The sequence below is a fragment of the Oncorhynchus gorbuscha genome, linkage group LG11 (assembly GCF_021184085.1).
Source record: "Oncorhynchus gorbuscha isolate QuinsamMale2020 ecotype Even-year linkage group LG11, OgorEven_v1.0, whole genome shotgun sequence".
Taxonomy (NCBI): domain Eukaryota; kingdom Metazoa; phylum Chordata; class Actinopteri; order Salmoniformes; family Salmonidae; genus Oncorhynchus; species Oncorhynchus gorbuscha.
The window spans coordinates 26,940,163-26,960,216 of NC_060183.1; the positions used below are offsets into that span (position 1 = coordinate 26,940,163).

At 43.1% G+C, this 20,054-nt stretch overlaps 1 protein-coding gene across 2 annotated transcripts in view; it reads right to left on the bottom strand.

The window, feature by feature from the left end:
- Positions 1–4,506: 4,506 nt before the first annotated feature.
- Positions 4,507–20,054, bottom strand: part of LOC124048420 (integrin beta-3-like) — a 40,530-nt gene continuing 24,982 nt past the window's right edge. For both annotated transcript variants that reach the window (XM_046369197.1, XM_046369198.1), the window contains exons 10-15: positions 17,150–17,609; positions 14,399–14,621; positions 13,913–14,013; positions 13,288–13,407; positions 7,223–7,389; positions 4,507–6,113 (exon numbers count right to left, since the gene is read on the bottom strand). In XM_046369197.1, the coding sequence (XP_046225153.1) occupies positions 6,042–6,113; positions 7,223–7,389; positions 13,288–13,407; positions 13,913–14,013; positions 14,399–14,621; positions 17,150–17,609 (1,143 nt within the window). In that variant the 3' untranslated portion in view covers positions 4,507–6,041. The remainder of the gene's footprint in view (positions 6,114–7,222; positions 7,390–13,287; positions 13,408–13,912; positions 14,014–14,398; positions 14,622–17,149; positions 17,610–20,054) is intronic.

Sequence of the window (20,054 nt, forward strand, 5' to 3'; positions counted from 1 at the left end):
ATATAAGAAAACAACAAACGAAACGTGAAACTAATTACAGCCTATCTGGTGACTACAACACAGAGACAGGAACAAACACCCACAAAATACAAAGCGAAAGTCAGGCTGTCTAAATACGGTTCTCAATCAGAGACAACGACAAGCACCTGACTCTGATTGAGAATCGCCTCAGGCAGCCAAGCCTAACTAGACACACCCCTAATCAGGCGCAATCCCAAATAATACAAACCCCAATACGAATACAACATATAAACCCATGTCACACCCTGGCCTACCCAAACATATAACAAAAACACTAAATACAATGACCAAGGCGTGACAACATCACATAAAATAAGCGCTTGATTGATTTCATTCAGGTGATGTCGAGTCTGAGGCTGTTTAAATATCACATAGACAACATAATAAAATACAATTGTATTGATCTCATACACGTGTTTAGCAGATATTATTGTGGGTGTAGCGAAATGCTTGTGCTTCTAGTTCCGACAGTGCAGCAATATCTAACAATTTCACAACAAATACCTAATACACACAAATCTAAGTAAAGGAATGGAATTTAAAATATATAAATATATGGATGAGCAATGTCAGAGCGGCATAAACTAAGATACAGTACATGGTATAGAAAACAGTATATACATATGAGATGAATAATGCAAGATATGTAAACATTATTAAAGTGACATTATTAAAGTGACATTATTAAAGTGACTAGTGTTCCATTTATTAAAGTGGCCAGTGGTTTCAAGTCTGTGTATGTAGGCAGCAGCCTCTCTGTGCTGGTGATGGCTATTTAACAGTCTGACGGCCTTAAGATAGAAGCTGTTTTTCAGTCTCTCGGTCCCATCTTTGATGCACCTGTACTGACCTCACCTTCTGGATGATAGTGGGGTGAACAGGCAATGGCTCGGAGGGTGGTTGTTGTCCTTGATTATGTTTTTGGCTTTCCTGTGACATCAGATGCTGTAGGTGTCCTGGAGGGCAGGTAGTTTGCCCCCGGTGATGCGTTGTGCAGACCACACCACCCCTTGGAGGACCCTGCGGTTGTGGGTGGTGCAGTTGCCATACCAGGCAGTGATACAGCCCGACAAGATGCTCTCAATTGTGCATCTGTAAAAGTTTGTGGGTTTTAGGTGACAAGCCAAATTTCTTCAGCTTCCTGAGATTAAAGAGGTGCTGTTGAGCCTTCTTCCCCACACTGTCTGTGTGGGTGGACCATTTCAGTTTGTCAGTGATATGTACGCCAAGGAACTTAACTTTCCACCTTCGCCACTACAATGTGGATAGGGGGGTGCTCTCTCTGCTGTTTCCTGAAGTCCATGATCATCTCCTTTGTTTTGTTGACGTTGAATGAGAGACTTTCCTGACACCACACTCCCAGAGCCCTCACCTCCTCCCTGTACGCTGTCTTGTCGTTGTTGGTAATCAAGCCTACTACTGTTGTGTTGTCTGCAAACTTGATTGATTTGGTTGCGTGCATGGCCACACAGTAATTGGTGAACAGGGAGCACAGGAGGGGGCTGAGCAGGAGATAGGAGATGTTGCTTCCTACCTTCACCACATGGGGGTGGCCCGTTAGGAAGTCCAGGACCCAATTGCACAAGGCGGGTTCAGATCCAGGGCCTTGAGCTTAATGATGAGTTTTGAAGGGTACTATGGTGTTGAATGCTGAGCTATAGTCAATGAACAGCATTCTTACATAGGTATTCCTCTTGTCCAGATGGGATAGGGCAGTGTGCAGTGTGATGGCGATTGCATCGTCTGTGGCCCTATTGGGGCGGTAAGCAAATTGAAGTGGGAATAGGGTGACAAGTAAAGTGGAGCTGATATGATCCTTGACTGGCCTCTCAAAGCACTTCATGATGACAGTAGTGAGAGCTACGGGGCGAAAGTAATTTAGTTCAGTTACCTTAGCATTCTTGGGAACAGGAACAATGGTGGCCATCTTGAAGCATGTGGGGACAGCAGACTGGGAAAGGGAGAGATTGAAGAGGTCTGTAAACACACCAGCGTTTAAATGTCTTTCGTCGGCCACAGAGAAGGAGAGCCCACAGTCCTTGGTAGCTGGCCGCATCAGTGGCACTGTGTTATTCTCAAAGTGGGCAAAGAACGTGTTTAGCTTGTCCGGAAGCAAGACGTCGGTGTCCGCGACGTGGCTGGTTTTCCTTTTGTAGTCCATGATTGTCTGTAGACCCTGCCACATACATCCCGTGTCTGGGCCGTTGAATTACGACTCAACTTTGTCTCTATACTGACGTTTTGCCTGTTTGATTGCCTTGCGGAGGGAATGACTACTCTGTTTTGTATTCTGCCATATTCCCAGTCACCTTGCCATGGTTAAATCAAATCAAATCAAACTTTATTTTTCTCATGCGCCGAATACAATAAGTGTAGACCTTACCGTGAAATGCTTACTTACAAGCCCTTAACCAACAGTGTAGTTCAAGAAGGGTTAAGAAAATATTTACCAAATAAACAATAGTTAAAAGTTTAAAAAGTAACACAATAACGAGGCTATTTACAGGGGGTACCGAGTCAGTATGTGGTGGTACAGGTTAGTTGAGGTCTTTTGTACATGTAGGTAGGGATGAAGTGACTATGCATAGATAATAAACAGCAAGTAGCAGCAGTGTACAAAATAAATGGGAGGGGGGTCAATGTAATAGTCTGGTGGCAATTTGATTAATTGTTCAGCATTCTTATGGCTTGGGGATAGAAGCTGTTAAGGAGCCTTTTGGTCCTAGACTTGCCGCTCTGGTACCGCTGGCCATGTGGTAGCAGAGAAAACAGGCTATGACTTGGGTGACTGGAGTCTCTGACAATTTTATGGGCTTTCCTCTGACACGCCTATTATATAGGTCCTGGATGGCAGGAAGCTTGGACCCAGTGATGTACTGGGCCGTACGCACTACACCCTGTAGCGCCTTACGGTCACATGCCGAGCAGTTGCCATACCAGGTGGTGATGCAACCGGTCAGGATGCTCTCAATGGTGCAGCTGCAGAACTTTGAGGATCTGGGGACCCATGCCAAATCTTTTCAGTCTCCTGAGAGGGAAAAGTTTTTTTGTCGTGCCCTCTTCATGGCTGTCTTGGTGTGTTTTGACCATGATAGTTCGTTGGTGATTTGAACACTATATGCGGGGAATATATGCGGCTGTGACAATAATCGAAGAGAATTCTAATGGGAAATAGTACGATCGGCATTTGATTGTGAGGTATTCTAGGTCGGGTGAACATCAATGTAAGACATTATTCTGGTGAGCACTACTTTATTTAGTCTTCTGGGGCAACAAGTTATGACAGAAGGGAAGCCCCATGTATCTAACTTTAGTTAAAAAAACATTTGGTAGGTCATTTGTTTTTCAAGTGATTCTTTTGACAATCAGATGAAAATATCACCACACAACACCCACGATATGCGAAACCGATTCTGCTCAGACCGCGAAAAACAAAAGGAAACGGGATAAGATGTTTACATGTCACAGTATCCCGTAGAAAAATCTGCATATCTCAGGCATTTTATCCCGGTTTCTGATAACCGGGATACAAGCCTTTTATTGTAAACGGGATATTATGTTTATGTGTAAACTAAAAAGCAGGATACATGAGTAGGCCTACCCTGAGTAATAACGGGATATTGGCGTGTATGTAAATGTGGTCACTAACTAATTACATCGATTCCAGGGGTTGGGACTGAGTACGTCACTAATTCCAGGGTTTGGGGTGGTCACCAGTCATTGCAATTATCTGTTGTGCATGACATGTCTACCAAAAGGCCTGCAATTTGCATACAGGCCAGAAGAGGGAAGCATTGTTTTACACAATATGAATAATATGCTAAATAAACTGGCCCTTGGCCTCCTCGCTTTGGCCCCTGAAACAGAAGCCCAAAGAGGAGGAAAGGCTCTTTGACAAGCCCCTCTCACAAGTAAAAAATATTGAGGGGTTTATTTAACCAAAACTGCTAACACGCTTTCAGGGGTAAACTAGACAAGTCTTCACACACTGCAAGAAACCATAGTCAACCAAATATATTTCTAATATATTAATTTAGTTTTACCCTGTAAACACTATTTTGTTGAGTATTCCAATCATGCACTCTCACAGCGCAATATGAAAGTTGTTTTTAACTTTAAAACCCAGTAGCCAATCATTTTGCATGCAGTGTTCTGCTATATTTAACTTTACAACAATTACTTACTTAAGCAATAATGACCGAGGGGGTGTGGTATATGGCCAATATACTACAGCTAAGGGCGGTTCTACCACATGATGCAATGCAGAATGCCTGGCTACAGCCCTTAGCCATATACCACAAACCACTGAGGTGCCTTATTGCTATTATAAACTAGTTATAAATGTAATTAGAACAGTAAAAATAAATGGTATGTCACACCCGTGGTATACAGTCTAATATACCACAGCTTTCAGCCAATCAGCATTCGAGGGCTCGAACGGCCCAGGTTATAATAAGAAATACATATCAGACAAAGTCAGTATCGATTGAAACCCATTATTTATGTATTTATTTAAATGTGTCCCTTGCAAAAGTGGATATGAAAAACAATGTAAAAGAATTCAACTTTTTTTTTTACAATGCAGAACCTGTGAATTTGATATGGAATGATGTCATCATTGTAAGAGTAAGAGCTTCCTAACTTTTCTGGTAATGGGGCTGTTTTGAGCAAATAAAAATGGTGTCCGGAGTCAGTGAAACCTGTCATCAGTGACATCTTGGCTGGAGGTCCAGTTAAAGTTGAGTCTTACAAATGATTGACAGCTTAACTGGCCCATAATCCACAAGAGCAGTTGATTAAAGGAAACAAGTGCAACAATATATACAGTGATCAAATATCTTAATAACACGTCACATTTATGAATACAAGACACCGACTATGATGCTTCCACTAAAGGAGTGAATGTATTCGTGATTGAGAGATGATTTGTGGTGTTGTGTCTGAAGAATGGTATACCTGAACATTATATTGACAATAACTGGGAATGTAAGAAGGGAGTGCTGGTTTCACATACAAACAAAGACTCCACACCTCTTTACCAATAGGTAATTTCAGAGTTGGAGTCCTGATCTAGGATCAGGTCCCCTATATCCATGTAATCTTATTCATTATGATCTGATCCTAGAGCAGCACTCCTACTCTAATACGCTATGGATATGGGGCAATGTGCGGTACATAGAATCATAATATACAACACGGCTGGCGTAAAAACATTTAAGCATCATTGTTTTGCATATCTGAGAGATATGTTGCAAGTCAATGCCAACAGCTGAAGGAAACTGTTTATCTGTGAAATGAGAACGCGGGAGAACCCAAAGGCATTTTTTTGTTTTAGCAAAGTGACAGATCGCTAAACCACATGTCTCAGAAATGTTATTTGGACAATGTGCTTATCATGCCAGACTCTTACAAACAGGAAATTACAGCACGCTGATGAGTAAGTGATGTCATGCGTATGCTATGAGTATCATTATCAGTCAATCAATCAAATGTATTTATAAAGCCCTTTTTACATCAGCTGATGTCACAAAGTGCTGTACAGAAACCCAGCCTAAATCCCCAAACGGCAAGCAACGCAGATGTAGAAGCACAGTGGCTAGGAAAAACTCCCTAGAAAGGCAGGAACCTAGGAAGAAACCAAGAGAGGAACCAGACTCTGAGGGGTGGCCGTCCTCTTCTATTTGTCCTTCGCTTCTCCTCTGTCACTAAAGAAAGTAATGTGCCTAACTCGAGTCACGTCTACTGTTGTACATTTATCTCTCAATGTAGCCGACTCTACTTTCATTAATGAACAGCCTAAGTTATATTTATGGATTTCGAATGAACTTGTTGGTAGTTAATGTTGAAATGCCTCCGAAAAACACATTTGGTATCGTTTAAATACATATGTACAACAAACCACTACACAAATATTACATCTTCGTCTTGTGACATGCAGTTATTGTAATGATCCTTCAAATGATGCAGTCATTTCAGTGATGCTTCAAATGATGCAGTCATTTCGGTGATCCTGGTTGCCATCACTCCTTGTTGCCTCTGTATGTGATGTTTGTGAAGGTTGAGGTGGCTCCTTTGTACAGGGGGTTATGGACCTACAGTTCAAAACAGAGAGTTTCAGAATGAATGTTATGGGGTCAACTGCAATTCAGCTCAAGTCAATTCAGTTGATGAACTGGAATTTATTAGCGTGCATTAGATTTCAAGATCCACCCATTCCTGAATTGACCTGAATGTGGGTTGTGAGTTGAACGTGGGCCTCAATTCAGGAGCTCTATGACGAGTTATGAGGAGTAGCCTTACTTCAGACACATGGTACACCTATCACTCCTGTGGCTCACATGCCGCCCGGCACTCGAGTTACAACAAATTGAGCACATTTAAGCAAGGAGGATGATGGGAGTTCTGGCATCCCACGCGCAGGATTAGGGACTCCAGATGAGCTCAGGACGGGATGTCTGATGAGAAGAGTGTGTGTGTGTGTGTGAGGCAGCCCCTGCTACTGCCTGTAAAAGCTCATTAGCATTAGCTAATTTCAGTGCCAACCAAGCCACCCCTGGGGAGTGGAGGCTGCTTTTTTTCTGTATAGGGAGGAACATTCAGAAAAAAAAATCATAAAAAGCATAATGAGAGAGAGAGAGAGAGAGAGAGGAGAGAGAGAGTGAGAGACCCGACCTCTGCTTCCAACCGAACAATAGATGTTTCAACAACACAAATGAACAAATATTTATGATCTTTTTGCCTTCTTTAATACATTGCTTTGTATGGTAGGAGAGCAGTAGACACCATGGTATACCTGGTAGTTCATAGCCTTGCACTGTGACACCCTCAAATTCAAAATTAAGCATAGAAAGCTGGCTGATTTAATTGAAGCCCACATCCGATGAATCTACTTGTGTTCTAAATGGAAGATTGTGTCCAGTTGAATGGTTGTAGCTCCCCAGGGCTGGCGTTGTTGGCCACCCATGGACTACGGGTTGGTTTCAGCCTAGCAAGCCAAGAATGTGTGTGTGCACAAATGTGTGTGTGACCAGTGCCCTCTTTTCCTTTTTTCTTTGAATTGAACCTTTACTTAACTAAGCAAGTCAGTTAAGAACAAATTCTTATTTACAATGACGGCCTACCCCGGCCAAACCCGGACGACGCAGGGCCAATTGTGCGCCGCCCTATGGGACTCACGGTCGGATGTGATGCAGCCTCTTACCGTATCCCACTTGGCGCGAGCACGCTCCTCCTCAAACTTGGCGAACTCGCGGCGGTCATGAATGGTGACCAGCAGCTTCCAGATGAGCAGGCCGGCCAGACCCAGAACCAAGATGGCCCCGGCTACGGACAGCAGCACCACCAGGATGTCTGGACCCTTAGGGCAGTCTGGGGGAAGAGGGGCAACCAAGGGAAGTTTATTTTATTGATCCGTTATTCAGGTGAAATCGAATTGAGATAGGAATCTCCTTTGTGAGAGAGCCCTGTCTACAATAAGAAAACGTCAGCAAACTTCCACATAACACAATACAGCAACACATGAGGGCAAGACATCAAACATCAGTTGCCAGAAGCACAGAAAGACAAGCTTTTAACATTTGAGCCCTTCACAAAGCCTATTGTCCCTAAGCACTGTTTGCAAGTAAGTTTTACGCTTTGCGCATATGGTTAGGATTGGGATTTGGTTAGGAGATGCTATTCTTAGATCAGGCTGAAAACAATACCAAATGTCTCCAAGAACTCTGTTGGAGTGTGAGAGCTGGTAATAATGATTCTGTTAGTGTCTGGTCTAAATATGTTTACATTATAAAGGCATTATTAAGGCATTATAAGGAACAACAAGAGGAACTGTAAGGTATTTTATACCATGGCTTTGTTGAATACTCGTTTATGATACTGAACTAACTGCTAAATAGTTTGTTAAATGGTTAACCAAATAGCTACCCGGACTATCAAATAGCTACCCGGACTATCAAATAGCTACCCGGACTACCCCTTGACTTTTTCCACATTTTGTTACATAACAGCCTTATTATAAAATCGATTAAATTACTTTTTTCCCTCATCAATGTACACACAATACCACATAATGACAAAGCGAAAAACAGGTTTTTAGGGAAAAAAAAACAGAAATACCTTATTTACATAAGTATTCAGACCCTTTGCTTTGAGATTTGAAATTGAGCTCAAGTACATCCTCATTAGCTCATTGTTATGGGTGTATCCAAATAAATGTCACTAGAAAACAGCTTAAACAAATGCAAACGCAAACGCGATACTGTTATTCTGGCTGCACTGTTTGACTTGACTGTAAGTTAGCCATAGTTGGCTAGCTAACATGCAAAAGATAAGATAGTTGCCAGCCAGTATGGCAATGGAACATTTAGAACGAACGACTGGGACGGGTCCATAGATAAAGAACAAAAAGAATGAACGACTGGGACGCGTCTCTGGCAACTGAATCAATAGAACAACCAGCAGACTTGGGTAGCACCCCTAGGTTTGTGTCGGGACTATATCTTGTGGAAGGATGAAATAGTATGAATAAATGAATCAAAAGAAAGTTTTGAATTAAACTATGTAAATCATAATTTGAATACGTTGGTAACTCGTTGTATAAAAGTGATAATGCTCTCGAAGCCGGTGTTAGGTGGATATATTGGCACGGTTTCCCGCAACACCCTTGCCAATACAGTGCATTCGGAAAGTATTGAGACCCTTTCCCTTTTTCCACATTTTGTTACATTACAGCCTTATTCTAATATTCATTCAATCTTTTTTTCCCTCATCAATCTACACACAATACCTGTGGGATTCTGTGTTTTACATTATAGCCATTATCATACATATGATTAAATATGATCTGATGTTGGCTGTGTGAAGTATCTGCATTTTGTGCACTTGAGCATCATCATGAGATTACTGCTTGCTACATCTACTTCCCTGTTTGTGTGTGTGACAAGAACTGAGTAACATGGTGTGACATGCATGTTGCAAAACTGTAGATAACAGCCCAGCAGATGCTTTGTCCTTGTGTTTGTATGTAACAATATTGAGCACATGTTGTGACTTGCTGTATCTTACAGAGTTGTGGTTAATCAGGTATAGGGAGGGGTGGTCATCACGAGGTCTAACTGAGATGGAGAAATACTGAACAACACAATAGCAGGAACTGAGCAACTGTTATAACTAGGCTGCGATACCAGAACAGTAAGAATCTATACATCGACGGAGGGAGGACTCCAAGAAGTGCCAAGAGGCGGGGACCAGCCTGAGCACCTGCGATAGGCTGAGCAAGTCTAAACCACGCTCAGCCTCTACTGTGATAGGCCAACAGGTGGGTTGGAACTATGTCTATCACAGTATAAGAACACTGTTTACGTACATCCTGTCAGTTCCCTATTCTGCCCTGTGTGGTATTACAGTGAGCCTGTATATACGAAAGTTGCATTTGACATTTATTGCTTAGTTAATAAAAAATACATAGTATACAATCGGTGACTCATTGTCATATTTATTCTGATTCCAGATTCTAATTTACGCAACTCAAACATACCCCATAATGACAAAGCAAAAACAGGTTTAGAAATGTTTGCAATTTTATAAATAAAAAACTTTGCTATGAGACTCGACATTGAGTTCAGGTGCAACCTGTTTCCATAGATCATCCCTGAGCTCTTTCTACAACTTGATTGGAGTCAACCTGTGGTAAATTCAATTGATTGGATATGATTTGGAAAGGCACACACCTGTCCATATAAAGGTCCAACAGTTGACAGTGCACGCTAGAGCAAAAGGCAAGCCATGAGGTCGAAGGAATTGTCCGTAGAACTCTGAGACAGGATTGTGTCGAGGCACAGATATGGGGAAAGGTACCAAAAACATTCCTGCAGCATTGAAGGTCCCCAAGAACACAGTGGCCTCCATCATTTTTAAATGGAAGAAGTTTGGAACCACCAAGACTATTCCTAGAGCTGTCCACCTGACTAAACTGAACCATCGGGGGAGAAGTGCCTTGGTCAGGGAGGTTACCAAGAATCCGATGGTCACTCTGACAGAGCTCCAGGGTTCCTTTGTGGAGATGGGAGAACCTTCCAGAAGGACAACCATCTCTGCAGCACTCCACCAATCAGGCTGTTATGGTAGAGAAGCCATTCTTCAGTAAAAGGCACATGACAGCCCGCTTAGAGTTTGCCAAAAGGCACCTAAAGGACTCTGACCATGAGAAACAAGATTCTCTGGTCTGATGAAACGAAAACTGAACTCTTTGGCCTGAATTCCAAGCGTCATGCCTGGAGGAATCATGCCACCATCCCTATGGTGAAGCATGGTGGTGCCAGCATCATACCTTGGGGATGTTTTTCAGCAGCAGGGACTGGGAGACTAGTGAGGATCGGGGGAAAGATGAATGGAGCAAAGTACAGAAAGATCCTTGATGAAAACCTGCTCCAGAGCACTCAGGACCTCAGACTGGGGTGAAGGTTCATTTTACAACAGGACAACAACCCTAAGCACACAGCTAAGACAACGCAGGAGTGTCTTCGTGACAAGTCTCTGAATGTCCTTGAGTGGCCCAGCCAGAGCCCGGACTTGAACCCAATCATCGAACATCTCTGGAGAGACCTGAAAATAGCTGTGACGCTAGCCATTCAACCTGACAGAGCTTGAGAGGATCTGCAGAGTTGAATGGGAGAAACCCCCCCAAAAGAAGTGTGCCAAATTTATAGCATCATACCCAAGAAGACCGAGGATGTATTTGCTGCTAAAGGTTCTTCAACAAAGTAAATATTTCTGTAAATGTGATATTTCCATTAAAACATTTTTTTTTTTAAGAAATGTGCAAACATTTCTAAAAACCTGTTTTTGTTTTTTCATTATTCGGTATTGTGTGTAGATTGATGAAAAAAAATGATTTCATCAATTTTAGAATAAGGCTGTAACGTAACAAAATGTGGAAAAAGTCAAGGGGTCTGAATACTTTCTGAATGCACTGTATATCCTCCAAACACCAGCTTCTCAGGCATTATCACTTAAATCATGCAGGGTCTAATTCAATGGCTATGAAGTTCATTCTTACATGTTCTTTGATTGAGCTAGGATTTATGGTTTAGTTAGCTAAACTAGCAAGTCTGTTTGTTTGGTTACCAAGGCAACTATTGTAGCGATCTAGTAAACTTGCAGGTTAGCTACTTCAGTGGATGTTGAACACATTTCTACCGGCAACTGAACACATTTCTAGCAGCAAATGTGTTAAATTAAACCCGGGGATAATCAACTCGTGGCTCTATGCGTTCTCTGGAAAATATCAGTGGAAGGTTAGTGCCACTACGCTAGCGCCTCGTGGAACACGCCTTCCACGTCGTGCATTATATTCCATAGAACGCCCCTCCTTGATTATCCCTTACATAGGGAAACGGCTAGTGATGAACATGAGGAAGGGATGACCTATACCAGATGAGTTATACCTACTCTCCCTCATTCTGGTCCCTCGTTTGGGTCCATCCGTGTGTGTCTGTGCGTTTGTTTGTGGGTGTGTGTGTGTGTGCGTGCGTGCGTTTGTTGCGCAACATTCTCGAGGAAGCAGGCAGGGGTGTACTTTTACAGCTACATCAAAGCAACTTCTTTTCTCCCACCTTTCCGATTTCCCTCCCCTCTTATGCATCATTCTTCTCATTCTATACCTCCCTCGCTCTAACTCAATTTCCTGTCGCTCTACCTCTTCACGGCTGAATAAGATGAGCCTGGACACTGTTAGGATATGGTTATAGGATATGATTTTAAATATTGGACAACAGTTACACTGGTTAAAAGTTATCTTTTTTTATGGTGCCGCGTCACGACTTAAAGAAGTAAGTCTTACCCCATTCTAGCATTTCAAGTGTCTTTGAATGGGTGATATGATCCCCATCTCCTCATCAGAAAACATTTTGATTCCACAAGTTGGTTTTATTTAGCCTGGTCTGTGCTGTTGGGCCAACTCCTACGCTATTGACATAGGCGCACAGGCGTTGCTACACAGCACAAGCAGATCTGCGACCAGGCTCGGGTTTCATTAGTGTCTGTTGATGAAACGTATGAGTCTGTACCGATTGTGTATGGGATGTTGTTTCAGATTGTAAACACGCCTTGCTTATGGCAATATGTACCGTATGAGTATACAATCTTGGAAAAAAAGGGTTCCAAAAGGGTTCTTCAGCTGTCCCCATAGGAGAACCCTTTATGGTTACAGGTCGAACTCTTTTGGCTTCCATGTAGAACCCTCTGGAGAAAGGGTTCTACATTGAACCCAATAGGGTTCTATCTGGAACCAAAAGGGTTCTACCGGTAACCAAAAAGGGTTCTTCAAAGGGTTCTCCTATGGGGACAGCTATAGAACCCTTTTAGGTTCTAGATAGCACCTTTTTGAGTGTACACATAGAAAGTGAAGGATATAGTAAATTTTGTGCTAACCAAAGGTTTGTTTATTCTACCTCTGCTTATGTGAGTTGGACTTCAGGAATTCCAGTTCTGGCAGGCCCTACACATCAACTAAACCTAATACAATCCAAAATACTTTTGTTGACTATTAGAGGCAGGTTCAACATGGCTGTTTCTGTTTAGTTTCTCTCTCTCTCTCTCTCTCTCTCTCTCTCTCTCTCTCTCTCTCTCTCTCTCTCTCTCTCTCTCTCTCTCTCTCTCTCTCTCTCTCTCTCTCTCTCTCTCTCTCTCTCTCTCTCTCTCTCTCTCTCTCTCTCTCTCTCTCTCCCACCACTACCCCCGCACTTCTCTCTCCCTCATCCCTCCTTCCTCCCCAGAGGATTGTGAAGCGTCAGCGGGTTCCTCGGGAGCCGGGTGCTTGTTTACGAGCGTCTTTTTACAAGGTAGGGTCCACACGTGGGTCCACTAAAAACGGGGCCAGGGACAGGCTTTCTCTGCGGGCGCTGGCTGTTAACAGCTTTTTGCAACCGACGACTCTTTCAACATGGCCGCTTAACAAGCAGATGGATGGATGGGGATGGATGGCGATGGATGGGGGTAGGTGGGATCAAAAGGGAGCACTGATTGAACATGAGGCTCCAAAGAGAGTGGGCCTGGATGTGTTGCTTTGTGGTTGTAGTGTCTTGTGGTGACTTTTACATTTGGTAAATAAAATAACAACAGCCATTAGTTTTTTTTTGTTCAAACACACTTCAACTAAAATCTGCATTTTAGCATTTTGGAAAATACCATTTAGCATTTTGCGGACACAAAAGATGTCCTCAAAAAGGTGTGTGTGCATTTGTGTGCGTGTGTTTGTATGATTCTTACCGGGCTCTTTGACCACAAATAGGATGGACTTGCCACTGGCGTCCTCATAATACTGGAAGCGCTCCACACAGTCATCCTCATCCTTATAGGTGCAGTTCACAGCATTTTTATCATGGAACTCTAGGAGGCAGAGAGAAGGAGTAGGGAATCATCTTTCTCTTATCTTTACACAAAATAGTCCTATCATTTGATACAATGTCAGCCATCTTGACTGTAAATAGTGTCATGCTAATGACAATCTCAAGACAGCGTCATGATGTTCATTTGGGTATTCATGTTGGATATTAAACAGAGGTGTTTTGAAGCGTGTTTTTCAGTCAAATATTTGGCGTCTTATTTGCATAAATGGACAACCATTTGGCTTTGTTGGTCACATATGCTGTGAACTGTGTGGACTAGCCGGTCATTTGTACTCCAAACTTCGACCTGGCACAGTCAGAGGAGGATGGGCCCCACCTCCGAGTCTGGTTCCACTCATGGTTTCTTCCTTCTAGCGAGTTTTGCCTTACTACTGTGCTGCTGCTTGCTTTGGGGGTCAAGGTTGGGTTACTGTAAAGTACTTTGTGAATGTAGCTGTAAAAAGGGATACTTAAATCAAATGGGTTTTGAAATGGATTTGTCTTACCAAGGTCGTCCACCAGCTGAATCTCGTCTCTGCAGATGCGGGTGCAGGTGTTGTCATCAAACAGCTTCCCTCGCTTGAAATGCTTACATTCCACACACTCTCTGTACCAGTCCAGGCGCGCACACACACGCACACGCACACGCACACACACACACACACACACACACACACACACACACACACACACACACACACACACACACACACACACACACACACACACACACACACACACACACACACACACACACACACACACACACACACACACACACACACACACACACGTCAGCATCTATTACTCACGTTCTTCTCAACATGAGGTAATTACATTATTCAATGACTCAACTGTCTGTGAGTCAGTCTAGTCTGAGTTGAACTGTACAGTACTTCTTCTTAGGTACAACACTGTAGACCTTTTCTCTGTGTGAGAGTGTGTGTGTGTGTGTCTGTCTGTCTGTGAGTGTGTGTGGATACCACACTCACTTCTTCATGGTGCAGGCATCGGGGCAGGTGGGGCACTTGTCGCAGGTGGCCCCATAGGCCCCCGGCTGGGTGCACTCGCAGGCCCCGCACACACACTGGCCCCGGCCACTACACAGCAGGCCAAGGCTGGACATACAGGTGTCAGTACGGCGGGAGCAGTTACAGTTCTCCCCCTGCCAGTCCGAGTCACACTGGCAGAACCCACAGTCACAGGTGCCGTGGCCTGGGGGAGGAGAGAGCGAGAGGGAAGGAAGGAAGTAAGGAAGAGGGGAGGAGGAGAGAGAGGATGCAGAAATATGGGTGATGGGGTGAGGGAAGAAAAGAGGGAAGAGGAGAAGAAGAAGAGGGTATAGCAAAGACAGGAAGGTGAGAGAGGAGAGGGAGACGAGGAGAGGGGAGTAAGGTGAGTAGGGTTGAGGGAGAAGGAAGGGTGGAACGTTGAGAGGGGGCGGAGAAAGTCAAAACATGGGTAGTCGTTCAGGTGACTAGTCTCAATGTGTTCTTCCTATAATATATTTACAGATGTTCATAATATTTCGGTGCACTTTTTGATGAATCCCAGTGAATGTGACATTAGATGTTGAATACAGTCATTTCATCAACAATCTATTTGCATTTCCAATCTATTGATAACATATTTGATAAATCATTGGTTACATAAGGAGATTTGCCATACATTCCACACACATTGTCTTTTTTTCCAAACGGCAGCCTATTCCCTATATAGTGCACAACTTTTCATCAGAGCCCTATGGGTCCCGGTCAAAAGTGGGCACTGGTCAAAAGTAGTGCACTCAATAGGGAATAGGGTACCATTTTGGACGAAGTGCATTGAACCCTATAAGGCATACTTGGGTGTTATCAAAAATTCCTAATCCACCCTAAATCCGTCTGGAAAAAAAAACAGGTATTGGAATGGTGAGGAATTCCAGGAATTTTAAGCCAAATACTGGGAAGTAGCAAGTCCTGTTTCTGTAATAGTTGGAGCGCTGGAAGTGGAACTAATTCCATTGTTGTTTCTCTAGAACATAAAATATGGTGTCAGCGGTGTCTGGGTGCTTTTTTAGCCTGTGTGTGCATGTGTGTGTGTGCGCGTGCATGTATATGTGTGTGTTGTTTTGGACCCCTTGCCAGTAAGACAGTTACAGTGCAGAACATACATCTGCTGTTGTTGGTTTATCACCACAGACCAGACTCCAGATAAACAATAGGACAGGAAAACAATGGGAGCAAGTGAGTGAACCGCCTCGATAACAAAATGACTTGTCAAAAACAAACATTAAGGAAGCCACAAGCCTTCCAACCACCACTCTCCTGTCATTATGCCATTCTCTAACTGCTTCTCTCTAAAACTGTGTTATGTGGGCATTGTTTCCCACCCTGAACAATACATAACACACACACACACACACATACACATCAACTGCATTTCCAGCTAGTTACCTCAGGCCCCTTTTACCAGACCAGGTTTATTTTTAGCTCTATGACAGCATCAGCCAATGACAAAGCAGAGAGGTATTTTCCTCAATCATCATTGCACTTTGGGGAATAGAGCAAATAAGGTTGTGAGGATTGGATTGGAGAGGGCAAATGTACAACGAAGCAGGCAGGGTACATGTCTTGCAGTGATGATGTTGGTTATGAGGGGATACAGGAATATGGCATACAAGCTAGTGACATAGTGCTTGTGAGTGGATTTCAGTGAATGCAAGGCTTTTAATTAAGCGTTATCAGAGCACTAAGTGAGTAGATTTACAGTACCCAAAATTCAGCATTACAGAAGGCCTTAACCCACTATTTGACAGAGGCACAGATAATGCAGGCTTTACATGTGTTCCCTGTGTTCAGCAGCCTTGTTGCACCCACTCTGGCATCGCTTACAGTGAATGACCTCTAGCATTAGAGCTAAACTCTAAGGATGGTCATACACTAGACATTTGCTTTCGCTGAACCACCCAAACTTGAGCTCAAATTCACACCACACTAACTACTTACTGTAAGAACACATTTTTTAAAGCTTACTTCAACTTGTGGTGCAGTTATAATGTATACATAAGCATGTAAGACCGCCTGATTAGCCTTATTAGCTAAAACCCAACCCACACTAACTATGTACACACAAACAATAAACCTTTAACTACTTGTTCTTTCTACGTGACAAATGCAAAGTCGGAGCTTGGTAGGCACATGTTCTATCATTACCTCAGTAGCTCAGCTCAAACACAAACACACCAGTCAAACGCATGTCTTAGCCCACACAGCCGCAGCTCACAGCACAGAGCCACATGTTTGTTGTGAATGGAGCTAGCCCTTAGCCCTGGGCATAACAGAGGCAGACAGAGAGAGAGTGAGAGAGAGTCTGGCTGGCTGTTATGGTTGGTAATTCCTCCCATATGAGGTCTTCAGTAAGATGAGGTTTGAGGATGGCTAGTACTGGCCTGGAAAAAGCTCACTGATTTTTCCCCAGAAACTCTGACAGAAACAACTGAATTTGTTTTGAGGATGCCTAAGTTAATCTTGGGATAAAAAGTGTCATAAGTTGTCTAAATGTAATTTTTAAAGGTCAGATTGTGATGAAAGATTGTAGGCCACAAACACTGAAAAACCTATACATGTATAGAACTTGCCAGAATTTTTTTTCCAGCTAACTGAAATGTAAACATGTGGCCAGACCAGACCAGCAACAAGTCTGGGCTGTAGTTATAGGCACTAAGCACTTTGAAACCCCTCCCTCCTTCCCTATCCTCTCACCTGAGCACAGCTCGCCCTTGTAGCGCAGGCAGTTGAAGTCATCGCACTCGCACAACTTGCCCCACACCTTGCCAAAGTCGCTGCTGTGGCACACGCATTGCCCGCACACACAGTCGCCCCTCCCAGTGCACACCGCTGCCCCAGGACCCCCTGCACCCCCAATGCCCACGGTGGAGGGGACACTACACCGGTCCTGTTCCGTGGTGCTGTAGTCACCCTCGGCACACTCGCACCGCGGCCCCAGTCGCCCCGGGTGACACAGGCAGATGCCACACTCGTAGGTGCCGTTGCCATTGTTACAGACAGGGCTAAGTGGCTCGGCGCGGGCCTGGCACTTGCACTCGCACTCGAAGGTGACAGTAACGGTCAGAGAGTCCTTGAAGCCCACAGGCTTGATGACGAACGTCTTGCGCTTGTCCTTGGGGCAGCCGCGCGCCCGCGCCTCCACGCTGAAGGAGACCTGGGTGGAGGAGTAGAAGGGTGGAGGTGTGGAGGTAGAAGAGGTTAGTGCAGTGAGTAGATGGGTAGCACACAGGAGGAATGTGTAATGTGAATATGTGGTTCTAGAGATGGGGGATGTAGGTCAGTAAAGTGTGTGTCTTGGGCAGGGTTTTGGTAGGTTAAATGTAATCTGTTACAGTTACTAGTTACCTGTCCAAAATTGTAATCAGTAACATAACTTTTGGATTACCCAAACGCAGTAATGTAATCTGATTACACTGTGGCCCCAGGCCCCAGTCACTTTTAGATTACTTTCCCCTTAAGAGGCATTAGAAGAAGTAAAAATGTATGTTATCAATTGAACCACATCTATTGCAGGATAAATCAATTTTTAAGTTTACATAGCTGGCCATATATGGATGCTATATTTAGAAATATGGAAGTATAGATTAGCCAAATTGTTTAACCTGAGCATAACCCCAAAACTAAGGATTTTTTTATTCAGCCCTACTCTGTTGTTCATGATTTTGTTGTCATGGAGGACAGATTGGGCTCATTGATTCGAGTTGAAAAATAAATGCTGTGCTCATGGAATGGCATGCTTTGAGCACTACTGAAAGTGCCATATGCTACATTTGCAATAAGCATGTTTACCTTTTTGTTGGTGACACTTTGATATCTTGATAATATGCAGCTGTTGAAAGGGCAAATCCACAGATGAAACAAAAGGACACCCCGCCTCTGTTTTGATAAATGCTGAGGGATTGGCCTGGAGAAATGTAACCACTCTCAGATTAATAGACAGGGCTCTGGATGCATGTTATGGGGCTATACAGTTTGTTTACATTTACAATGTTTACAAACATTGGAGAAAAACAAGCTTAAATTTTGGGTTCTTATGGAGTGTGACAGTTCAACTAAAATCATGAGGCATTTTTAAGTTATATTCTTCAAGAATCAATGGATATATACATACATACATACATACATACATACATACATACATACATACATACATACATACATACATACATACATACATACATACATACATACATACATACATACATACATACATACATACATACATACATACATACATACATACATACATACATACATACATACATACATACATACATACATACATACATACATACATACATACATACATACATACATACATACATACATACATACATACATACACACACAGTTGAATTCAGAAGTTTACATACACTTGGATTGGAGTCATTAAAACTCGTTTTTCAACCACTCCACAAATGTGTTGTAAACAAACTATAGTTTTGGCAAGTCGGTTAGGACATCTACTTTGTGCATGACACAAGTAATTTTTCTAACAAGTGTTTACAGACAGATTATTTCACTTATAATTCAGTGTATCACAATTCCAGTGGGTCAGAAGATTCCATTGACCGTGCCTTTAAACAGCTTGGAAAATTCCAGAAAATTATGTCTTGACTTTAGAAGCTTCTGATAGGCTAATTGACATCATTTGAAGCATTTGGAAGTGTACCTGTGGATGTATGTCAAGGCCTACCTTCAAACTCGGTGCCTCTTTGCTTGACATCATGTGAAAATCAAAAGATATCAGCCAAGACCGCAGAAAAAACATTGTAGACCTCCACAAGTCTGGTTTATCCTTGGGAGCAATTTCCAAATGCCTGAAGGTACCACGTTCATCTGTACAAAAATAGTACGCAATTATAAACACCATGGGACCACGCAGCCACCATACCGCTCAGGAAGGAGATGGGTTCTGTCTCCTAGAGATGAGCGTACTTTGGTGCGAAAAGTCTAAATCAAATCAATCCCAGAACAACAGTAAAGGACCTGGTGAAGATGTTGGAGGAAACATTTACAAAAGTATCTATATCCACAGTTAAACGAGTCCTATATTGACATAACCTGAAAGGCCGTTCAGCAAGGAAGAAGCCACTGTTCCAAAACCGCCATAAAATATCCAGACTACGGTGTGCACCTGCACATGGGGACAAAGATCATACTTTTTGGAGAAATGTCCTCTGGTCTGATGAATCAAAAATAGAACTGTTTGGCCATAATGATCATCGTTATGTTTGGAGGAAAAAGGGGGAGGCTTGCAAGCTGAAGAACACCATCCCAACCGTGAAGCACGGGGGTGGCAGCATCCTGTTGTGGGGGTGCTTTGCTGCAGGAGGGACTGGTGCACTTCACAAAATAGATGGCTTCATGAGGCAGGAAAATTATGTTGATATATTGAAGCAACGTCTCAAGACATCAGTCAGGAAGTTAAAGCTTGGTCGCAAATGGGTCTTCCAAATGGACAATGACCCCAAGCATACTTCCAAAGTTGTGGCAAAATGGATTAAGGACAACAAAGTCAAGGTATTGGAGTGGCCATCACAAAACCCTGACCTCAATCCTATAGAACATTTGTGGGTGTAACGACGTTCGTCTGTTG